The sequence below is a fragment of the Spea bombifrons genome, chromosome 4, assembly GCF_027358695.1.
Source record: "Spea bombifrons isolate aSpeBom1 chromosome 4, aSpeBom1.2.pri, whole genome shotgun sequence".
NCBI classification, from domain to species: Eukaryota; Metazoa; Chordata; class Amphibia; order Anura; family Pelobatidae; genus Spea; species Spea bombifrons.
This window is the reverse complement of record NC_071090.1, coordinates 57183073-57203318: the sequence shown is the minus strand read 5'-3', so window position 1 is coordinate 57203318 and position 20246 is coordinate 57183073. Positions and strand designations below refer to the sequence as shown.

The window sequence follows — 20246 nt, the reverse complement described above, 5'->3', positions numbered from 1 at the left end:
AGACTTTATTTGGGGAAGAGCTGGAGTCCCTTTTGGAGAGAACCACAGGGGACAAGCATTGGATGCCTCAACGTAAGCCTCCTTCGAAAAGACGGCAGTGCTTTCGGCCTTTCTTCCCAGGACATTCTAGAGGCCAGAGTTCTAGATTCAACCCCTTGTCCAGAGAACAGAACTTCCGAGGCGGATTCCCTCGTGGAAGGGGGAGATTTGACAGGATTGCCTTCCCTAAAGCGTTTCAAGACCCCAAGAACGCTGCATGACGCCTCCTCCATTCCGGTGGGAGGAAGGCTCCGTTTTTTCACCGACAGTTGGTTCTCACTCACCCGAGACCCTTGGGTGAGAGCCATTGTATTGCACGGTTATCAACTTCAATTCTGGACCAGGCCTTCAGACCGTTTTTTGATCTCCCACCTTCCTCCGGACCAGGCAAGGCGGTCGGTCCTGTTATCCACCATCCAACAGTTGTCAGTCCTCAGAGTCCTGGTTCCTGTCCCCTGGCCAGAACGTGGCCAAGGGGTTTATTCTCCGGTTTTTCTGGTCCCCAAGAGACCGGATGGTCTTCGCCTAATCATAGACTTGCATTTTTTGAACAGCCACCTCCAGTTCATCAGGTTCAAGATGGAAACCGTAAGATCCACCCTCGACACCTTATGCCTCAACGACTTCATGGCTTCATTAGACCTAAAAGATGCATATTTCCACGTTCCCATCCATCCATCTCATCAATGTTTCCTGAGAGTGGCGATTCCTCGGGGTTCAACTATCCAGCATTTTCAGTTTCAAGCCCTTCCATTCCGATTGTCAGCAGCACCAAGAGTCTTCACGAAACTTTTGGCAGTCGTGGCGGCCCATCTCCGTGTCCAGGGAATCTCAGTCATTCCTTATCTGGACGATTGGCTAATCCATGCCCGGTCGGCACAGATTCTTCGGGTTCATCTTTCCACGGTGGTCAACACATTACAAGATCTCGGCTGGATTCTGAACTAGGACAAATCCTGCACCGTTCCCTCTCAACATCTAGTGTTCCTGGGTCTTCATCTGGATTCCTGCTCCGGGAAAGCTTTCCTTCCGACTGCCAGAATAGAGGGGATTCGATTCCTAGTACGCAGGATTCGCTCTGCGCACCGCAGCTCCTTACGGTTATGTATGTCCCTGCTGAGCAAGATGGTCTCCGCAAAGTATGCGGGCAGTGTGGACACCAGGACTGGCTTTGGGATGTACAGCCTGTGACATATGCTTGTAATTTAGGGGGTTTCATCTATACCTTATACCAGCATCAAGGGATGGGGAGCTACGTGTCAAGACCTGTTTGTGCAGGGTCTCTGGTCTCCAGCGGCAAAACTTCTTCCCTCGAACTGTCTGGAGTTACTTGCAGTAGAAAAAGCTTTGCATCACTGGGGGCATCTGCTCGCCGGCAAGGACATTTTGCTTCGTTCCGACAATCAGACAGTGGTAGCCTATATCAACCGACAAGGGGGCACAAGAAGTCCTCGGCTTCTCCGTATATCGCTCAGGATTTCATTTTGGGCAGAGTCCCATCACATGACTTTGTCCGCCGTTCACCTCAGAGGAACTTTGAATTCTCAAGCAGATTTCCTGAGCAGAACTCCTGTGCTGAGCGGCGAGTGGGCTCTGCATCCGATGGCCTTCAATCTAATTGTCCAGCGGTGGGGCTTGCCCGAGATCGACCTGATGGCATCCAGAGACAATGCTCAGATTCCCGTCTTCTTTTCCCTCAGGCCTCGGGATCGTCCATTGGCAATAGATGCCTTCTCACAGGAATGGAATTTCCGTCTCGCATGCGTTTTCCCTCCGTTTGCCCTAATCTCCAGGGTCCTACAAAAGATCAAGAAGGATCACGCCTCCGTGATCCTGATAGCACCGGACTGGCCGAAGCGAGTCTGGTATTCCAACTTGATCGCTCTAGGTCTCTCTCCCCCTCTGAAGCTCCCAGCTTGGAAAGACCTTCTACATCAAGGTCCGTTCCTACACCCAAACCCTGCAGTGTTCCACCTGACGGCCTGGAGATTGAACGCGGACTGTTGAGAGCGCAAGGTTTTTCCTGTCATGTGGCTGAGACTCTTCTGCAGAGTAGAAAGAAGGTTACCTCCCTGCGATATATTAAGATCTGGAAGAGATTTCACAGTTGGTGTTGTTCCAAGGGGATTTTGCCAACTTCCTGTTCCTCTGCCTCTATTCTGGACTTCCTCCAGGAAGGTTTCGACTATCGACTGAAGCCTTCTATGATCCGGGTGCAGATTTCTGCCATCAGTGCTCTCCTCGGGTCCGAGCTTATATCTCTGCCTGTGATCAGACGTTTTGCCAAGGCCATCGTCCGGATACGTCCTCGTTCGGTCACCAGGATGGTTCCGTGGGACCTGAATCTCGTCCTTCGAAGACTCACATTACCTCCTTTTGAGCCTCTTCAGTCGGTTTCTCTGTATCTATTATCGCTGAAGACGGCATTCTTAGTAGCCATTACTTCCGCTCGTCAGATTTGTGAACTCCAGGCCCTGTCTATGAAGGAACCGTTTCTCCGTTTTTTCCCGGATAAGGTGGTTCTCTCTCTGCCGCCAGAGTTCGCACCCAAGGTTCAGTCGGCTTTCCACAAAAGCCAGGAGATCGTGTTGCCTACCTTTTTTCCTGCTCCTGGCTCGGCTGAAGAGGAAGTTCTTCACACTTTGGATTTGAAGAGATGCCTCACCATCTATTTGGAACGGACTCTACCCTTGCGTAAGTCCTCTCGTTTGTTCGTGGCCTCGTCAGGGCCCAACAGGGGCATCAGCATCTCCAAGTCTTCCATCGCGAAGTGGATTGTTGCAATCATCAACTTGGCGTATTCTGCAGCCGGCCAACCTGCTCCTGTGGGGATCCGTGCCCACTCTACTAGGGCAGTCTCCACTTCCTGGGCCGAAAGATGTTGTCTTTCGCCCGACCTGATCTGCAAGGCGGCTACTTGGCGGACTCTCCACGCTTTTGTGCGGCATTACCGTCTCGACCAGATGACTCAGGAGGACTCTCTTTTCGGTCGGAAGGTCCTTGAGGCTGTTTTGTCTCCTTAGTTTCCCACCCTATTTCTTTGGTAAATCTATCCTTAGTGTCACCTGGGATGGCAGGGAAACAGGAAGTTCTACTTACCGAGAGCTTCTTTTCCCTATCAATCCCTGGTGACACGTTTTGTTCCCTCCCTTCTTTTCAATAAATTTTGTTGCATCAGATTGCTTTGCCTGTGTGGTCTTTGGTATTTACTGGTGTTAGTAGGAGGGAGGGCCCTTTTAAAGTTTTGAGTCCTGCCCTATCAGGTACGGAGGAGGAGTCTATCCTTAGTGTCACCAGGGATTGACAGGGAAAAGAAGCTCTCGGTAAGTAGAACTTCCTGTTTCACAGCTGTCCATATTTCTGTCCAGCATGAGACTCCTGAAATATGCCCCCCCTTTACATCTATAACAATCTACACTCTTCTGGGAAGGCATTCTGCAAGATTCTGGAGTGTGTCTGTGGGAATTTGTGCCTATTCCGCCAAAAAGGTATTTGTGAGGTCAGGTACTGATGTTGGATGAAAAGGCCTGGCTCCAAATTGGTCTTACAATTCATATCAAGGGTGTTCAATGGGGTTAAGGTCATAGCTGTGTGCAGACAAGGCCAGGTTCGGTACACAGCTAGGGCAAATCAGGAACAGAATCGATAGGCAGTAGAGTAGTCAGACAAGTCAAGGGTCAAAACACATCCAGCTGCCCCACCTCTGGCCATGATGCTACACACCAGAACTCAGCAGCCCTGTGAGTGTGACCAGGGCAAAACTACCATGGCAGAAAGTTTTTAAAGGTGGCATCCATTCTACTGCAAGTTTGTCTGTTGAGAATGCTGTATATATATATGCTATTTCAAGGCACAAGACAATCTGTGTGTATCAAAACATAAAAAATGGTGAGAGAGTCTGGTGCCTAAAGGTCCTAGTCCACTCTGGTTCTGGTTGTCCTTGTAACTTGCAACACAGTGTTATCCTCACTGGCATGGTTTACTGGTGTCCGTTTGTCTGCTTGCCCTGCCGCTGGTTACAGACACAGGTTGTGAAGTGCTGCTTGTAGCACATTTATTTAATTCCGGGACATGAGAAGGTCCCTGATGCGCTTCAATCACAACAGTGAATTGTTGCTATTTCTTTATGGTTACCAATTACACTATAATTGTTTACCAAAAAATAAACTATACAGTAAACTCAGTGATGTCATACAACAGTGACCTCCCAAAAAAGAAAAATATTTTCCTATAAATAAATAAAATATTAAAAAAAAAAACCTCACTACCCCTAAACAAGGTAAGGCAGTTGTATTAAAATAGTATACTAAGGGATGGATGGAGCCCACTACAACATAAACTATGTAACAGCGGATGTTGCCAAACAATAAAATCTAAATTTAATTGCAATTTTCTTTTGCATAGGACTTTTTTACATTACTATTATTATTTGGTCTGTTTGTATGGTTTCAAAAGAAAGCTTGCCCTGAAAAAACAATACCTAAGGTGTGCGGGTTCATCAAACACAGAAAAGTGTAATCTTGATTAAAATAACTTATGGCAAAAAAATTACTTTATGGTTTTAAAAAATCCTTGAGATCTAGAAGGGATTACTCTGCAAGTTAACCCCGTATGGGCTCTACACTAGGGCGACCACACATCCCGGGTTGCCCGGGATATTCCCGGAATGGGACTTTAAGTCCAGGGCTACTCAGACAAATGCATTGTCCCAGGATTGAAGTGTGTCTTTTTTTTTTTTTTGTCAACGTGGAGGAGAGTGGCGCCGAGCGGTCACTCATTAAGTTTTTAGCAACCGCTTGGTGCCCCTCAGTCTACTCTGCGAGGCTTCCTGCTCGGTTGCGGTGCCGGCATGTCAAGCAGCGCACACCACGGCTGCCCTCACCACAGGACTTCTGGAAGGTAAGTGAACTTCAAAGGGGGGGAAGGGTAGATATTAGGGATGTAGGGAGAGGGGGGTATATTATGAGAAGGGAGGGAGAGAGGGTGTAGATAGTGAGGAGGGAGGGGGAGGGATACATTGTGTGAATGAGGGAGATAGTTAATTAACATGTGGATGAATTGTCTGAATGAGGGAGGTATGAATTAATGTGTGGATGAACTGTCTGAATGAGGGAGAGTATTAATTAGTGTGTGGATGAATTGTCTGAATGAGGGAGAGAATAAATGCTTATGTGAATGAAAGTGTGAATTAGTGAGTGACTGTAAAAGTGTTTGTATTTATAATAGATATATAATTAGACTGTTTGGGGACAGAGTTGACTCATGCTGGGCTGTTTGGGGACAAAGATGGCAAGTCTTATTTGTGTTATCTGGGTGCTGGTCAGGTTCTATGTGGGCAGTGTGGACACCAGGACTGGCTTTGGGATGTACAGCCTGTGACATATGCTTGTAATTTAGGGGGTTTCATCTATACCTTTTATTGCTGAGTTCTGCAGTGCTGTTTCCATGTGTTTTTGAGTTTACATGTGATTTCCAGTTGATCTATACCTGCAGTGTTGGGCTTGTGTGTTCTGTTGATCTATATCTGCAATGCTGTTTCCATACATTATTATTGTATACCTGCAAATACAGGATTTGTTTGTCTGATTCTATCCCTTCAGTGCTGAGTTCACATGTGAATTTCAATTGATCTATACATGCAAAGCTGGGTTTGTGTGTTAGTGTGTTGCTCTATCCCTGCTATGCTATGTTTCCATACATTATTTATGTATGTAGTTATGTAGGCTTATATGTCTTATTCGGTTGATCTATACATGCAAGTGCTGTTTTATGTGTTGTTTATTTGATCTATACCTATTTTATGGTGCAGGAGCGAAGGGAGCGATTGCATGCTAGGGAGCGTGGAGAGGGGCCCAAAGGAAACGGTTGCGTAGGGTCCAATTTTTTTCAATATAAAATGCATTGGCAGCAAGGCCTAATATTTATATATATATTGGTAGCAGGGGCTAGGGGCTAATATTTATATATATATATATATATATATATATATATATATATATATATATATATATATATATATATATATATATATATATATATATATATATATATATATATATATTGGCAGCAGAGGCTAATAGTATTATATATTGGCACCAGGGGCTAATATTAAAGAAACTGCCAGTTCATCTGTTACTTTGAACTCATATTTCAATCATCATAGTCTTTACTTCAAAGAGATAAGAACATATTGTGTAGTTAAAATGCATGTCTAACATATATATGTATATATACACACACATACATCTGTGTGTGTGATCTCATGGTTTCATAAAGTGTCCCTGAATGGCAGAAATAAAATGTGGTCACCCTACTATACACGTGAGCCAAGCATGGCGTGTTCGCATCTCCGGTACAAGAGAGTGAAGCATAATCAAGGCAATTACTCGCTTTTCTTATGCTCTGGGTGCTTTTTGTGAACGTTTGATGATAATAGTACGGGCTTTATGTTTTGCTCTCGAAAGATGGAATCAGTCACGGTGTTGTTCGCGGGACATTATTATACAAAAGCTATAATTAGAACCAAGGGTGCGAACAAGAAAAGTTCTAAAACAACAAAGAACGTATTATTTTTTGCTTTTATTTTGGAGAAAATGAACTAACGTCGCGCGCGCGCACACAGCTTTATTTTAGAACTAGCAACAACACTGGAAACAAGCATTTACTAACAGCTGCGTAGGTGTTTAGAACTCTGTACGTCACGATGACTCGGCACATGCATGTGACAACGGTGTTTATGTTTACTGTGTACGGGGCACGCGGATGGCCTTGAGCTTGGGGCGCGCCTGTCATTTGTTGTTAGGTGCAGCAGGGTCTGCTCCGCGAGGGGCGACACGCGGGACCCCGGAGAGGAGAAGCTCGTGGATGTATCCTGTCCTAGCGGGAGCTTTCGCCATAATGAAGCGCGGGGTGCTCTCTGTCGCGTCTCCGGTGTGCGGGCCGGGCTCACGCTTTCACGCTTTGACGCTCGATAACTTAGCTCTGCGTTCGCTTCCCGTGGAGCCAGGAGACGGGACTGAGGAGGAGGCTACCAGGTCGCGACAGGTTTCCGGAGCCTGTTTCTCACGGGTCCGACCCACCCCAGTCGTAAACCCGAAGGTGGTGGCGCTGTCCCGGCCAGCATTTGCTCTGCTTGGCCTGCACCTCGGAGAAGAGGATGAGAAGGAGGCGGCCGAGTACTTTAGCGGCAACCGGCTGCTCCCGGGCGCCGAGCCTGCAGCTCACTGCTACTGCGGCCACCAGTTCGGCAGTTTCGCCGGCCAGCTTGGAGATGGGGCGGCCATGTATCTAGGGGAGGTCCTGACTCCTAGCGGGGAGCGCTGGGAGATCCAGCTGAAAGGAGCCGGTCTCACACCCTACTCCAGGCAAGTCATCGGGGTCGGTATCCGCTGCAATGTGAGACACGGGAAACTGCGCATGAACCTGCAAATCTGATGGGTCTATGCAAAACAACTGTTTCCAGGCCCAAATGTATAGACACAATGTCACTAGACAGCCTTCTCCCCACAGTCACAAAGGTGAAGCAGGCATTTAGTCGCCATGGCGACCTGGTTCCTAGGGTTTGTGAGTCCAACCCGAGTTGTATAGCGTAGGACCAGTGTGCTACAACACATATCATTGCCATCTCATTGACGATTTTGTTAAAGTGTTAAAATGTTTCACAGGAATAAAAGATAAAATGCTAACTATTTTGGCACCAAAATGGGTCTAACATATTAAATAAAACCTTTTGCTTTTTTGCTGTAGTTGACTATACTATATGCACTTAGTAGCGCACAGGCAACTTTATGCCTGATATATCATTGATCAGTATATCCATTATAGTGTCTCAATATAATAAATGTTGGAGACACTATCCCGATTTTCAATTTGACATTGTATTTGTTATATCTTCATTTTTGTGTATTATATTCACATTTCAACACACTACAGCTAGGGCCTGAAATTTGCTGTCTGTTACAGAGGATATTTAAAGAGGTCTCTACTCCCAAATATTTTATAACATTGTCCTATGTAGTATGACACATTCATACTAACCATTGTGACATCCACTGACATACTCTTAAATGCACATACCCCTTTCAGTCACGCACATCACCCCAATAAGTCACTCTTGGCCACACAAATATGCTTCCCTTGATCAGCTTATTTCTGTCAATCGCCTGGGTCATGTGACATTGCATTACATGACACTGTCTATCTGTCATTTCTTAATGATGGGGGAATAATGAAAGAGTCTGTATGAAGGTAGTACGTTTACCTTTAGTCTGTGGGTGGAATTGCTGCCATAATTTCAAGTTTTTTGCGTTTACGGCAAGAATTGCAAGTCGTATACAGCCTCGTTAGCCTGAATATATTTGTCAGATTAATGATGTTCTAGAGGTCACTTAGGGCCTGTTTTATGCATAGCCTAATAATCGCCTGTTGGGAACAAGGTCACTCAGAAAACATTGCTTAAAATTGGTTGTGTATTCAAAACACTTTTACAGTTGAAAGTAAAAATAAAGGAGAAAATGTGGCATGTTGGGTGTATTAAACACTGCGTGAAAGTGTAAAAACAACTAGCACATGCAATAGCATATGAATTAACCTAGAATTCAGAAGCGGTAGCCTGCTGTACAAATATCACAATATATATATTATAGTGAAACAAGGCATGTATCAAATAGATCAATGAAACACGGAAAGTAACAAGATTTAAACTTTCTCATCTTGTATATATTACACTATATGCCCCCCACCAAACACCTTTGGGATGAACTGGAATTAAGGTTTGCGAGCCAGGCCTTCTCGTCCAACATCATTGCCTGACCTCGCAAATGCTATATTGGATGAATGGCCAAAATTCCAACAAACACTCCAAAATCTTGTGGAAGGCCTTCTCAAAAGAGTGGAAGCTGTTATAGCTGCAAAAGTGAACCTACTACATATTAATATCTCTGTATTGAGAATGTGCTGTCTTAAAAGTCCCTGTTGGCTGTCCACATAGTGTGTGTGTATGGATGGATGTATATAGTTTTGGTCAGCGACACCCTTTGCTAAAGAGCTCAGTGACTTTAATTGTGACACTCTCATAGGATGCTTTTGCCACAAGAAAGTTCTACCCCAGTCCACTATGCTATAATTGTAAAATGGAAGCATGTAGAAGTAACGGCTTAGTCACAAAGCAAGAAGAGACCACGCACACTTACAGAGCTGGCTGTCAAGTGTTAAAGTGTCTGGCATGTAAAAATATCCGGTCCTCCGTAGCATCGCTTGCTACACAGTTCCAAGCTGCGTCTTAGAAGCAACATCCGCACAAGCGATGTACCTTTTTGGACCTTCATGCAATATGCACAATGCCAAGTATCAGCTGGTGTGGCACACAGCCATTGTATTATGGAGCAGTGGAAACGTGTTCCCTGGAGCGATGAATCATGTTTCACTGGAAGTCTGATGGACGAATGCAAGTTTGGCAGATGCCAGGAGAGCGATACCTACTAGAATACATCTGCTCTTAACCATGTTGAACAACTTTTGCAATGAGTTGAAGTGCTTATTGCAAGCCATACCTGTGGTTTGGGACTGGGATGTCCAACAAGCTCATGTACCTTTTGTATGTTACTAAATCTTAAGGAGAAAAAATAAAGTGATGATTTCGATAACATAATATTTTTTAATATATATTTTTATATCTGTACAAACTGGAACTAAAGAACCAATTTCCACCAATTTTGAAAACTCGTAGTAGTTCTGCTGGCCATTATGTTAAATAATTCTTCGGTCAAGTAACATTTTCCCTCGTAATTTTCAGCACTTATCCTGTGATCCACAAGCAGGTACTGATTGGATGTTTATCATAAAAAATGAAGAAAAAAAAATTCTTAAAAGTTTTTTTTTATGTCATTAAGCCGTTAGTGAAAATTATAAAATGACCGAACTGCTGAGGTTTAATTGCTTACTAGATAATTTCATTAATGTTTTGTGGAACAGCAGTTTTAACGAGAAGCTATATTGGAGCCTTTGTATTTCTGCTTGTCTTCTGGGTGAAATGGTTAACGTGGGATCCCTATGTCTTACTTTGTTCATCTTTTGTCGGTATTTTCTCATGGTCTGCCATTACATTGTTCTAACGATACATTTTTGATAACATCAATATAGCAATAATTGCTGTGCACCCAATCTTTTGTTTTTTTAAGAATGGTTTACCTTTTTTTCACGTTTCCATAAATGTTCTTCTTTCACAGGCAAGCAGATGGTAGGAAGGTTTTGCGATCAAGTATAAGGGAATTTCTTTGTAGCGAAGCCATGCATCATTTGGGAATTCCGACCACACGAGCAGGATCCTGTGTGACCTCGGATTCTTCAGTCATCAGAGATATCTACTATGATGGAAACCCAAAGAATGAAAAATGCACTGTAGTTTTACGCATCGCTCCAACGTTTCTCAGGTCATTCTAATTTTTAACTTGCGTTTTTTTTCGGTCGTAATTCAGGATTTTTCATAAGGTGGAATTAAACTAATGTACTTACTTTACATGGGAATTTTGCATAGATCTTATATGAAGACCTATTTCATCGAACGACATTGAAACACCTTAAATCATCTACATTTTTTTTTAAATATTTGATATCTTTTTTTAAGTTCATCTAATCAAAATATTAGCTTGCAAATATTTTTTTTTAGATAGAAAAGCATTTAAATATTTTTATGTGTAGTTTGTGATTTTGTATTTTTTAAGTGCATACAGGTTTTGATAAGAATGATTACATTTTTTCTTAAATAGGTTTGGATCATTTGAAATTTTTAAGACAACTGATGAGTACACGGGTCGAAGTGGGCCTAGTGTCGGTAGAAATGACATTCGAGTCCAAATGCTTGATTATGTGATTGGCACCTTTTATCCAGACATTCAGCTTAAATATGAAGGTAATAAGGTTGACAGAAATGCAGCTTTCTTCAGAGAGGTAAGATCCTTTGCTTTTAATGGAGCAAATATGAATGTAACATGACATTCTGTTTCTAGTAACTAGCATATTTGGAGAACAGGGAAACATTTGCAATATTTTGTTCTGTTTCTATTCTACAACTGTTATTACTTAAGGAGTATGTGGTTTGTATATTGCCATATGTCTAATAATTACCATTTAAAATGGTAATTAACTTTCTTGGAAAGAAGTATCTGCAAGGGTTTTCCTTTTGTTTTTTAAACTGTACCTATAGACTGCTTTTTTTTCAAACACACTTTATTTTCACACAATTGACCAAACAATAGTCCAAAAAGTATTTTCTAGTGTGTGTGTAAGTCACGTAAGAAGAATGTGTGCTTTTGTTCGGTTTTGACAAAATGCCCAACATGTGGTAGTATCAGGCACTAAACCTTGATTGTATGATTTATGAAGCTTCAATGTTAATCCTCATCCAGATAACAAAAAAAACTGCAAGGCTTGTTGCTGAATGGCAGTGTGTTGGATTTTGCCATGGAGTGCTAAATACAGATAACATGAGCATTGTTGGACTTACTATTGATTATGGACCTTTTGGATTTATGGACAGGTGAGTATAGCGTTAGTTAACCCAAATCTGCATGTTATTGTCTTTCAATGTCTATAAATTGGTTACTGTTGTAAGAGAAATAACTTAAATAAATGTGACATTTCCCGCTAAATAACATGCGTTTCTGACTCCTATATATTATTTATATGTAAACCACGGGTGGCACCTCCTTTTAATTTCTGTGACAGTTCCTCATAAAGTGCAAGAACTAAAGTGGTTGAGCATGAAATGTTCTCTATCCCTATAGTTAATGCAATGAAACAAGTTTTGTTGCAAAGTGATGCAGATTTGAGACGGTGACACGCACACACACACCCCAGAAGTGGTAGAGAGTTTAGGGGGGTAATAGGGATATGGCCTTGATCTCCAATCAAAAACAAGATTAAGGACTGGTTAAGATTCGAACAGGCAGACAAGATGGACGGGATGACATCCAGTAATAACCTGTTATAATATTCTGTGTTTCTATGGGAAGTTAGGATTTTCTGCTAAATGAAATTTGTAATGTCTTCACAACCTGTTCATTCTATATATAGTTTCTCTTTGTGTTACAGATATGACCCAGAGCATATTTGCAATGGGTCTGATAACATGGGACGGTATGCATACAACAAGCAACCAGAAATCTGTAAGTGGAATTTGGGGAAACTTGCAGAAGCACTTGTTCCAGAGCTGCCATTAGACATAAGCCAGATTATCCTGGATGAAGAATATGATGCAGAATTTCAAAGATGGTACATGCAAAAAATGAGAAAAAAGCTTGGTCTGATGCAGCTAGAGCTTGAAGAAGACAGCAGATTAGTCTCAGATTTTCTAGAAACTATGAATCTTACAGGTATGATTTGATAATATTCTTTCACCTGTAACCTTACTATATGTGTCTGACAGTTTTTGCTGCTCCAACTTTGGATGTAAAACATTATTTGTGCCTCTGTTTCAGTATGATCAAGTTTTGGGTGTCTTACTGGTTTGGTTCTGGTTCATAGACCTAAGTTTGACACCTGTGAGATACCCACGAGCCTTTGGAAACCCCCTGGACTACTCAAAAATTAGCCCAAATTGTATAATGTCAAACTTAGAAAAATGGTAAACCTGCTATCCCTGAAATCTATGAATTTGAATTTGAAATTAGTCCACAAAACAGCTGATTTTATATTTAATTCCAGGAAAATGGTCACAGATGTTAATACAAAAAATAATGGTTAAATGGAATTAAACAGCGATCAAACACAGAAAACTATACTGTACTAAAGTGAAATTATCTGTATGAATCTCCAAAAGTTAAAGTCCCCTGTCAACCGGAGGATCTGGATCTTAGTCTTTTAGTCAAACCTCTACTTTAGGTCGGATTATAAAATAACCTGATAATTTGCCCTGAAAAAACTTGTCTTATATTTGACCAAATATGGTACCATTCTTTGTCTCTTGGAGGCCACCCATTTGAGAGAAACACAACAACACAGCCTGACTGCAAACTGTGGCCTGATATTTTAAAATGTCATTTGGTTACCTTATACCTAAAGAACTGTTGGTTGATCTACCTATGAGATAGCCCATTCTTATTTAATAAGGGTAACTGGTAGCCTTTGAAGATACTGTGCATGGATGCTCATGATACTTCACTTTATTACAGGGCTCGACAAACCCAGTCGCTAGGTCGCCATTACAACAAGAAACCATTTCCTCGCGCCAAGAGTTTTGTGGGACAAGGGGGTAAAAACTGACCAGGGCTACCATTGTGAATTCGTCACCCTATGCTTTCCTGCTGGGGCGCAGTGAAGAGGGTCCTGCGAGGCGCCCAGCGGGGTCACGTAACCCTGCTGGGCGCCTCACTCCATTCACAATGGCAGAAGATAGGCAACGAAGTGGCAGGTCGCTACTAGGTTAGGGGTGGAAGTGTAGGTATGTATGTATGTGTATACTGTAGTAGTGCCAGATTCTGTCTGTGTGTATATATATATATATATATATATATATATATATATATATATATATATATATATATATAGTGCTGGAGTCAGTATGTATATTGTACTGTAGTGACTGATTCTGTCTGTATGTGCACATAGTGTTAGTGTGTTTATGTATGTATGGTGTCAGCCTGTGTGTGTGTTGTTGGATAGTATGTGCATGTGTATAAGAGTGTAGGGTTGGCGTGTATGGTGTTGTGTATGTTACATACTTATGTAATGCCATACTATATGTCAGCATAGTGTGTGCATTAGTGTATGGTGTTAGTATGTGCGTACATGAGTGTAGAATGTTAGCGTGTCTGTTACTATAAGGTGTGTGTGTGTGTGTGTAAGAATAATAGTTAAGCATATAAGTCTTTATGTTGTAAATGACCCCTTGTCATGAAGGGGTTAACTGAAGTACATACAAAGCGGTAAAGCACCGAAGAAAGGTGTTTCATGTTGTATTGCCTCAACAAACATCCATTAACTGCAGACTAGGGGGTAATATGAAAATAAAAACATAATTGGGGAAGAAGAAAAAAGCTGCCTCCTAGATCCAAGACCCCTGCTTTATTATGTGGTCTGGCCCTTTTTCTAGATAAGGTATATTCTGCCATAGAAGTTAAGAAAAAGTAATTTTCTGGTATACAAGCAAGGTGCCCTGATAACCCATCCTATACCCTGAATATAGACATTTACATAACAGGCATGATTGTGCATTTATTGCTTTATCATCTTTTTGTGCTGCAAGTAAATTAAAGACAGTTTTTATATTCTTTTAGGAGCTGACTTTACCAATACTTTCCGTGTACTTAGCAAATTTGCTGGTAATGACGTTAACATTGAGGATTTCATGGAGATCATAACGGCACAATGTGCTTCCATAGAAGAGTTGAAGGTTACCTACAGACCCAAAATGGATCCTAGGTATGTTTTTTTTTTTTTTTTTTTTTTTTTTAGAGGAATTGCTTAATAGTATATACATTATGTGTACTAAAGCAGCATTCACTTGCATGTGGGGACCGACATAGAAGAATGTTTTATGTTTTCTTTTTTATTCTAGACAGCTTTCAATGATGTTGATGTTGGCACAGAGTAACCCCCAGTTATTTGCATTAATTGGGACAAAAGCCAATATAACTAAAGAGCTTGAATGTATAGAGCGCTACAACAAACTACAAGAGTCCAGTGAAGACCACCTGCTGAGCAATAATAGGATAATTTGGAAAGAATGGCTTCAGAAGTACAGGTTTGTAATCTGTCACTCATTTCCTGCAGTACTGTGGTCCAGAACTGCAAGAAATCAAATACTAATTGGGAAATAATCTTATATTTGGTATGAGAATGCATTTCTCACACAATCCTTGGTTACTGGAGGGTCTGGGTGTTGTATTAGCAGTTCACCATTGGTGGCAGTGTCAAAAAGATAAATCCAGGAGAATGAGCCATGTAAGCTTCAGGACACAAATGAGCCCTTTAAGAGGTCTGGGCTTTAGAGTACTCAGACACCTTTTTTCTGGCTATTCTGGCTGCAATGGTAACAAAAGCTTTTCAAGCTATGTAAACTACCCCTCTGTCAATTCATGGCAAGCCCCTGCCTGAATCCCCTGAAATGTATTATTTGAAGTAGACCATGGCACATTATCCTGCTGAAAGAGGCCAATGCCATCAGGGAATACCTTGTCCATGAAAAGGGAATACATGGTGTGCAACAATGCTTACCAGTGGCGGTACTACAGGGGTCATAGTGATCACAACAGAGCCCTGTACCCAGTGAACAGCATGGGTACCCTGACCGGACTGTGGCTGCGCAGCCACATAAACAAGAAACTGAGATTCAGTGTATGTTCCTCACGCAATGCATGGACCGCTTTTGAAAGGTAATGACCCTGCACACCTGGAACACGCCACAAGAGCTGCAGTCTTGTAGATGCTCTGACATGTAGCCATCACAATTTGGCCCTGTCAAAGTTGCTAAGATCCTTTAAACATTTTTGTCAATAACTCACTAATCTCTGGGAATTCCCACCAAATATGAAGATAGGTTCCTGGCATTTTTTAAGAACAAATAGTTTGTCCAATTTATTTCTGGATCTCTCCTCGGTTTAGATGCCGCTGTTTTAAAAAAATAAATAAATAAAATGTTGCCAGTGTAGCAATACCAACTGAAATCTTAAGAGAAACCATTGACACTACTGATTCTTACTAGAATCAAGTCGTTGTCCCTCACTTTCTGATACATAGTAAGCTAATAAAAGCAGATCCCTGTTGTCTTTCTGTACCAGTAAATCCTAGCATGTTAACGTTCGATTGTCTGATCTCTGCTCTATTGGGCTGGGAGATCTTCCTGCAAATGCAAAAACCTCAGGACATCTTATTATATACTAAGGTGGATTAAAGGTAAAGAATTGAATGTGTAAAATTCACTCATATTGGTGTCATTTGTTGCCTTGCTGGTTTAAAACGACTCCAGTTTCATCCACAAATTAAAATAGATAAATTAATATTTCAAGGTAGTCTATAATGTGTATTTTCTTGCTTGCTTTATTGCTTAATATTAAAACCTGACTGATTTTCTTTAATGAAAGGTACTAAGTCATATGATTTTGATCCATTTGTTTTGTGCAGGCTTTGGTTTTCCACTTGCTTACAGATGTCCTATGTTCAATAACACGATTAATTCTGAGCAGACCAGATGAATCTGTAATGGTGGATCAGGCAAAGACGACACTGTTCTGCTCCTGTACTCTCTCAGGGCATTCTTAAAAGAAACAGTTTGGCAATCAAATGTGATCTTCCAATGTATCCCTTTGATGAAGCTTTTTCTTTGAGCCTTGTACTTATTAATGTTAATGTGACTTAAGTCTGAGAATTAAAACTTCTCTGTGTTTTCAGCATTCGGTTGGAAAAAGAGCAAGCAAGAGCAGCCGATAGTGATGCTTTTCTTGCTGAGCGTGTGAAATTAATGAACTCAAACAATCCTGCATTCATCCTGAGAAATTATATTGCCCAGAATGCCATTGAGGCTGCTGAAAAGGGAGACTTCAGTGAGGTAAAGTATTTCCAGTGCGATATAGTGATTAACATGCACGCCTATTCCTGTTGAACAAGACTGACTGTCTTTTTAAGTGCATCTGCTTGGAGTGTCTCCAGATCCCCTAGTCATGTCCCAGCAATAACAAAGACATGCAAATGTAAGCGCTTCAGTCATTGTCTCCAGCTCCTGCTGTCCTGATAAGCCTGGCATTGGGTTGTAGCCCACACAAGCTTGCCAGCTCTAGTAGGGCGTATCCTGAGTTTTTACAACTAGCATAACTAGAACACTAATCAGTTTAAGGAATCACAGTTCTAGTGCTGGCACGAGAAACATTGCCTTTTCATAACATCTACAGCGTCACCTTTATCCTTATCTCAGCTTTTTTTTTTTCTTTTTCTTTTTAAACCATGCTTTCGTATGCAATTCTTTAGACAATCAAGTCTGGTTTTGCTGAAACCGCCAATTACAAATCTGATAGGTATTAAGGTGTTATTGTTTAATGTTGAAATACTATTTCAATGGCTGTGTATCCAAGCTAAATATCCACACTGGAGATTATATAATTAATATAAATGCATAACATGGATAATTTCCTAAAACATTGTAAATTGATAAAAATGTCATCCACTTTAGTGATGCTCTTACCTTCCACTTAGAAACTTTGTTTATGTTCACAATAGCTGCTTCCCATCTCCTGGCAGACAGCATTATTATTATTATTATTATTGCTATTATTATTATCTTTTATTTATATAGCACCAACGATTTACGCAGCGCTTAATACAATACATATATTCAAAGGGTATGACACAAAGAGAATTGACAGACTAAGACAAACCGATACATTAGGTGGGGCATCAGTGCATGTTTGCCCAACATTCTGCCCATGCACAGATTGAATGCTGCCGTCACCCTTGGTACATGCTAACAATGTAAAATTGCTTTCAGATAAGAGTTCACCACAGCTATTCCCTGTTATAGGAAGTTGTACTTTGGACAGTAGATGGCTTATGTGTTCTCTAAACATATTTCCTAGGTGATACAGGTATTACAAATGTTGGAAAAACCATATCAAGAAGAGGACTTTTGTCAAGAGATTCCTGATGAACCAGAAGAAGCAGGGAGCATGGTTGGTGCTGCTGCTGCCTGCAATTCCACAAAAAAGTCTAGGCTTCCTTATAGTAGCAAGCCTCCACCTTGGGCTACAGAGCTTTGTGTTACATGATCTTCATAATTCCTTGTTGTTCTTCCTCCACTGCTAGAGAACATGAATATTCTTTTGGTAGTGAGAAGATCAACAAGCACCCAACTAGTACAGTGTTGGTTGCTAAACATACTTTTGGATACATCCATCTGGTCACAGTGTCAGACTACTATGGCAGTAGTTAACATGGCTTCTGGATCCAGATGCATTACAGTATCCACTTGTTTGCACATGAAGGAAGAAATATAAATTCAGAAATCTGACGTATTTTGTCCTGATGGCAACCTTATTGTACTTACAGAAGTGTATTAATACGCACAACTGAGCTTTCTGCATGAATTGCCAATGTTACAGAAGGCAGGCTTTTTTCTTTTAATGTCACATCCTTCTATTTTTATAGTGCAATTTTGAAAGGAATGTAAAACTGCTATATTGAATGTAAATGCAAGTACTTAGCATTTCAATATATGTTTAATATATAGTTAATTATAATTTCCATGTGGAAACTATCAACAGATCACAGTGGGAACCATTTTGAATTGTATTGTCAAATATTGCCACATTAGAAACTGGATTGTGTTTATTTGCAGGAAGCAATAGATAAAATAAACTTATTTTAAAGCCCTAGTCTTACTGCATCTCATTTTAGGCTGATGTCTATTTAAACCATGTTTTGTGAGGTTACTATAATAACCCTTCATTGATTAACCTCTACATATCATGCTGCACTTTATTACAGAAACATCTCTATGCTCCTATTCTGGGTAAGTGTGAACTCTGTAAGACAGTGGTACCTGACTGGTGGCAAAACAACTTCCTCAGTTTGTGATGAATGTTGTAGTTGAATGACTACAGTTAGGGGGCAAAATCTGTCTAAGTCATTGTTTTTTACTTTGAGATATACAGTAAACGCAAGAACATGCTTCAAGGCAGGGACAGTAAAGTTTACTGCTTAGAACAAGAATTTCAAATGGTGGATGATTTTTTTTTTCCTTTGGAGCTGCAGAAATCTGTACATTATATGTACAGATTTGCTAAAATGTGTAAATGTTCCTATTGTACAGTTCTGAAGAATCTGGCAATTTTAAATTAATATCGATACAAAGCATATTGTGCTAATGTGTGAATAAAGATTTTTTTTTTAACTTTATATTCCCTGTGTTGCGATTGTGTTATAGACAACCTAAGCTTCACAATTGAATTGTTTCAAGAACAAAAGGAATAGAACATGTTATATTCTTTCTGTGCTTTTGGTGGGACCCAAACTGACAGGCTTCCACTAACACAAAGAAATGGTAATCATGACTACTGTTATCACCGGAGCATAAAGGATATTTCTCATTGATCATTTTGGATGAATGTCATTCACGGCAGAAGGCTCAAAACTATATACTGTGATATATGTTGACTACCCCCCACTACAGTCTCTGTCCTTAATGTGGGCTGGCACAGCCTCCATAGCATACTTACTTGACACTGTACTTGCTTAAAATTCAGCACGCTATCTCCTTAAGTGTACCATGACATTTTGGACAATGCTATGCTTCCAAGTGTGTGGGAACAGTTTGGGGAAGACCCTTTTCTATTTAAGAGTGACTGTGCCCCAGTACACAAAGCAAGGTCCATAAAGAAATGGTTGGATGAGTTTGATGTGGAAGAACTTGACTGGCCCACATAGACCCCTGACTTCAACCCCATTGAACAGCTTTGGGGTGAACAGGAACAGACATTGCAAGCCAGGCCTTCTCGTCTGACCCCACAAATGCTCTACTGGATGAATGGGCAACAATTCCCACAGAAGCACTCTAAAATTTCATGGAAAGCCTTCCCAGAAGAGGTGAAGCTGTTACAGCTGCAAAGGGGGGCATCAACTACATATTAATATCTGTGTGTTTAGTATGCAATATCATAAAAGTCCCTGTTGGTGTAATGGTCAGGTGTCCCAATACTTTTGTCTATATAGTGTATTTTGGCATTGAGCATTCTTCAGGTATCTAAATATACTGGAGGTGTTTGCCATTACTGGAATAAAACCTGCTATAGTTAAGTTCTACGGCTCGTAGTCCAGCCTCTCTCAAAGTCTAACACCTAAAGAAAATTGCATACAGAGTGCAGTAGTTTATAATATTACTTTTGTTATGCAGGAAGTAATGTGTCACTACTGCACACTCTTTCAAGCCCCTTTGTTAAGGCCTAATTTTGGACACCCAAATAACTCCTTCTGGATAGCAAAACTAATTCAGTCTAATCCCCAAGGAAAATAATGTGTGAATTCTTGGACTAGAGTAAAATATTACTTTGTCATCGGAAGTTAACAAAATTAGAACAGAACGGAAAGTAGTGTAAATAAACACAACCCTATTTTACAAATATACAATTTTACATTTAAAAGAGCAACGCTAGAATTTTTAATGTGCTAAAAAAAAGTTTTTGTAGATCTGCAAATATCTACTCTGTATGTAAGTATAAAACGTA

General features: G+C 41.0%; 1 protein-coding gene across 1 annotated transcript; it reads left to right on the top strand.

Moving 5' to 3' along the window:
• The first annotated feature begins 6856 nt into the window (after nucleotides 1–6856).
• Nucleotides 6857–18398, top strand: SELENOO (selenoprotein O). Its single transcript, XM_053462430.1, has 9 exons — nucleotides 6857–7403; nucleotides 10266–10469; nucleotides 10806–10986; nucleotides 11445–11575; nucleotides 12130–12410; nucleotides 14313–14457; nucleotides 14594–14779; nucleotides 16426–16582; nucleotides 17604–18398. Exons 1-9 carry the CDS (start codon nucleotides 6904–6906, stop codon nucleotides 17799–17801), a joined length of 1983 nt encoding a protein of 660 aa, XP_053318405.1. The 5' UTR covers nucleotides 6857–6903; the 3' UTR covers nucleotides 17802–18398.
• Nucleotides 18399–20246: the final 1848 nt, after the last annotated feature.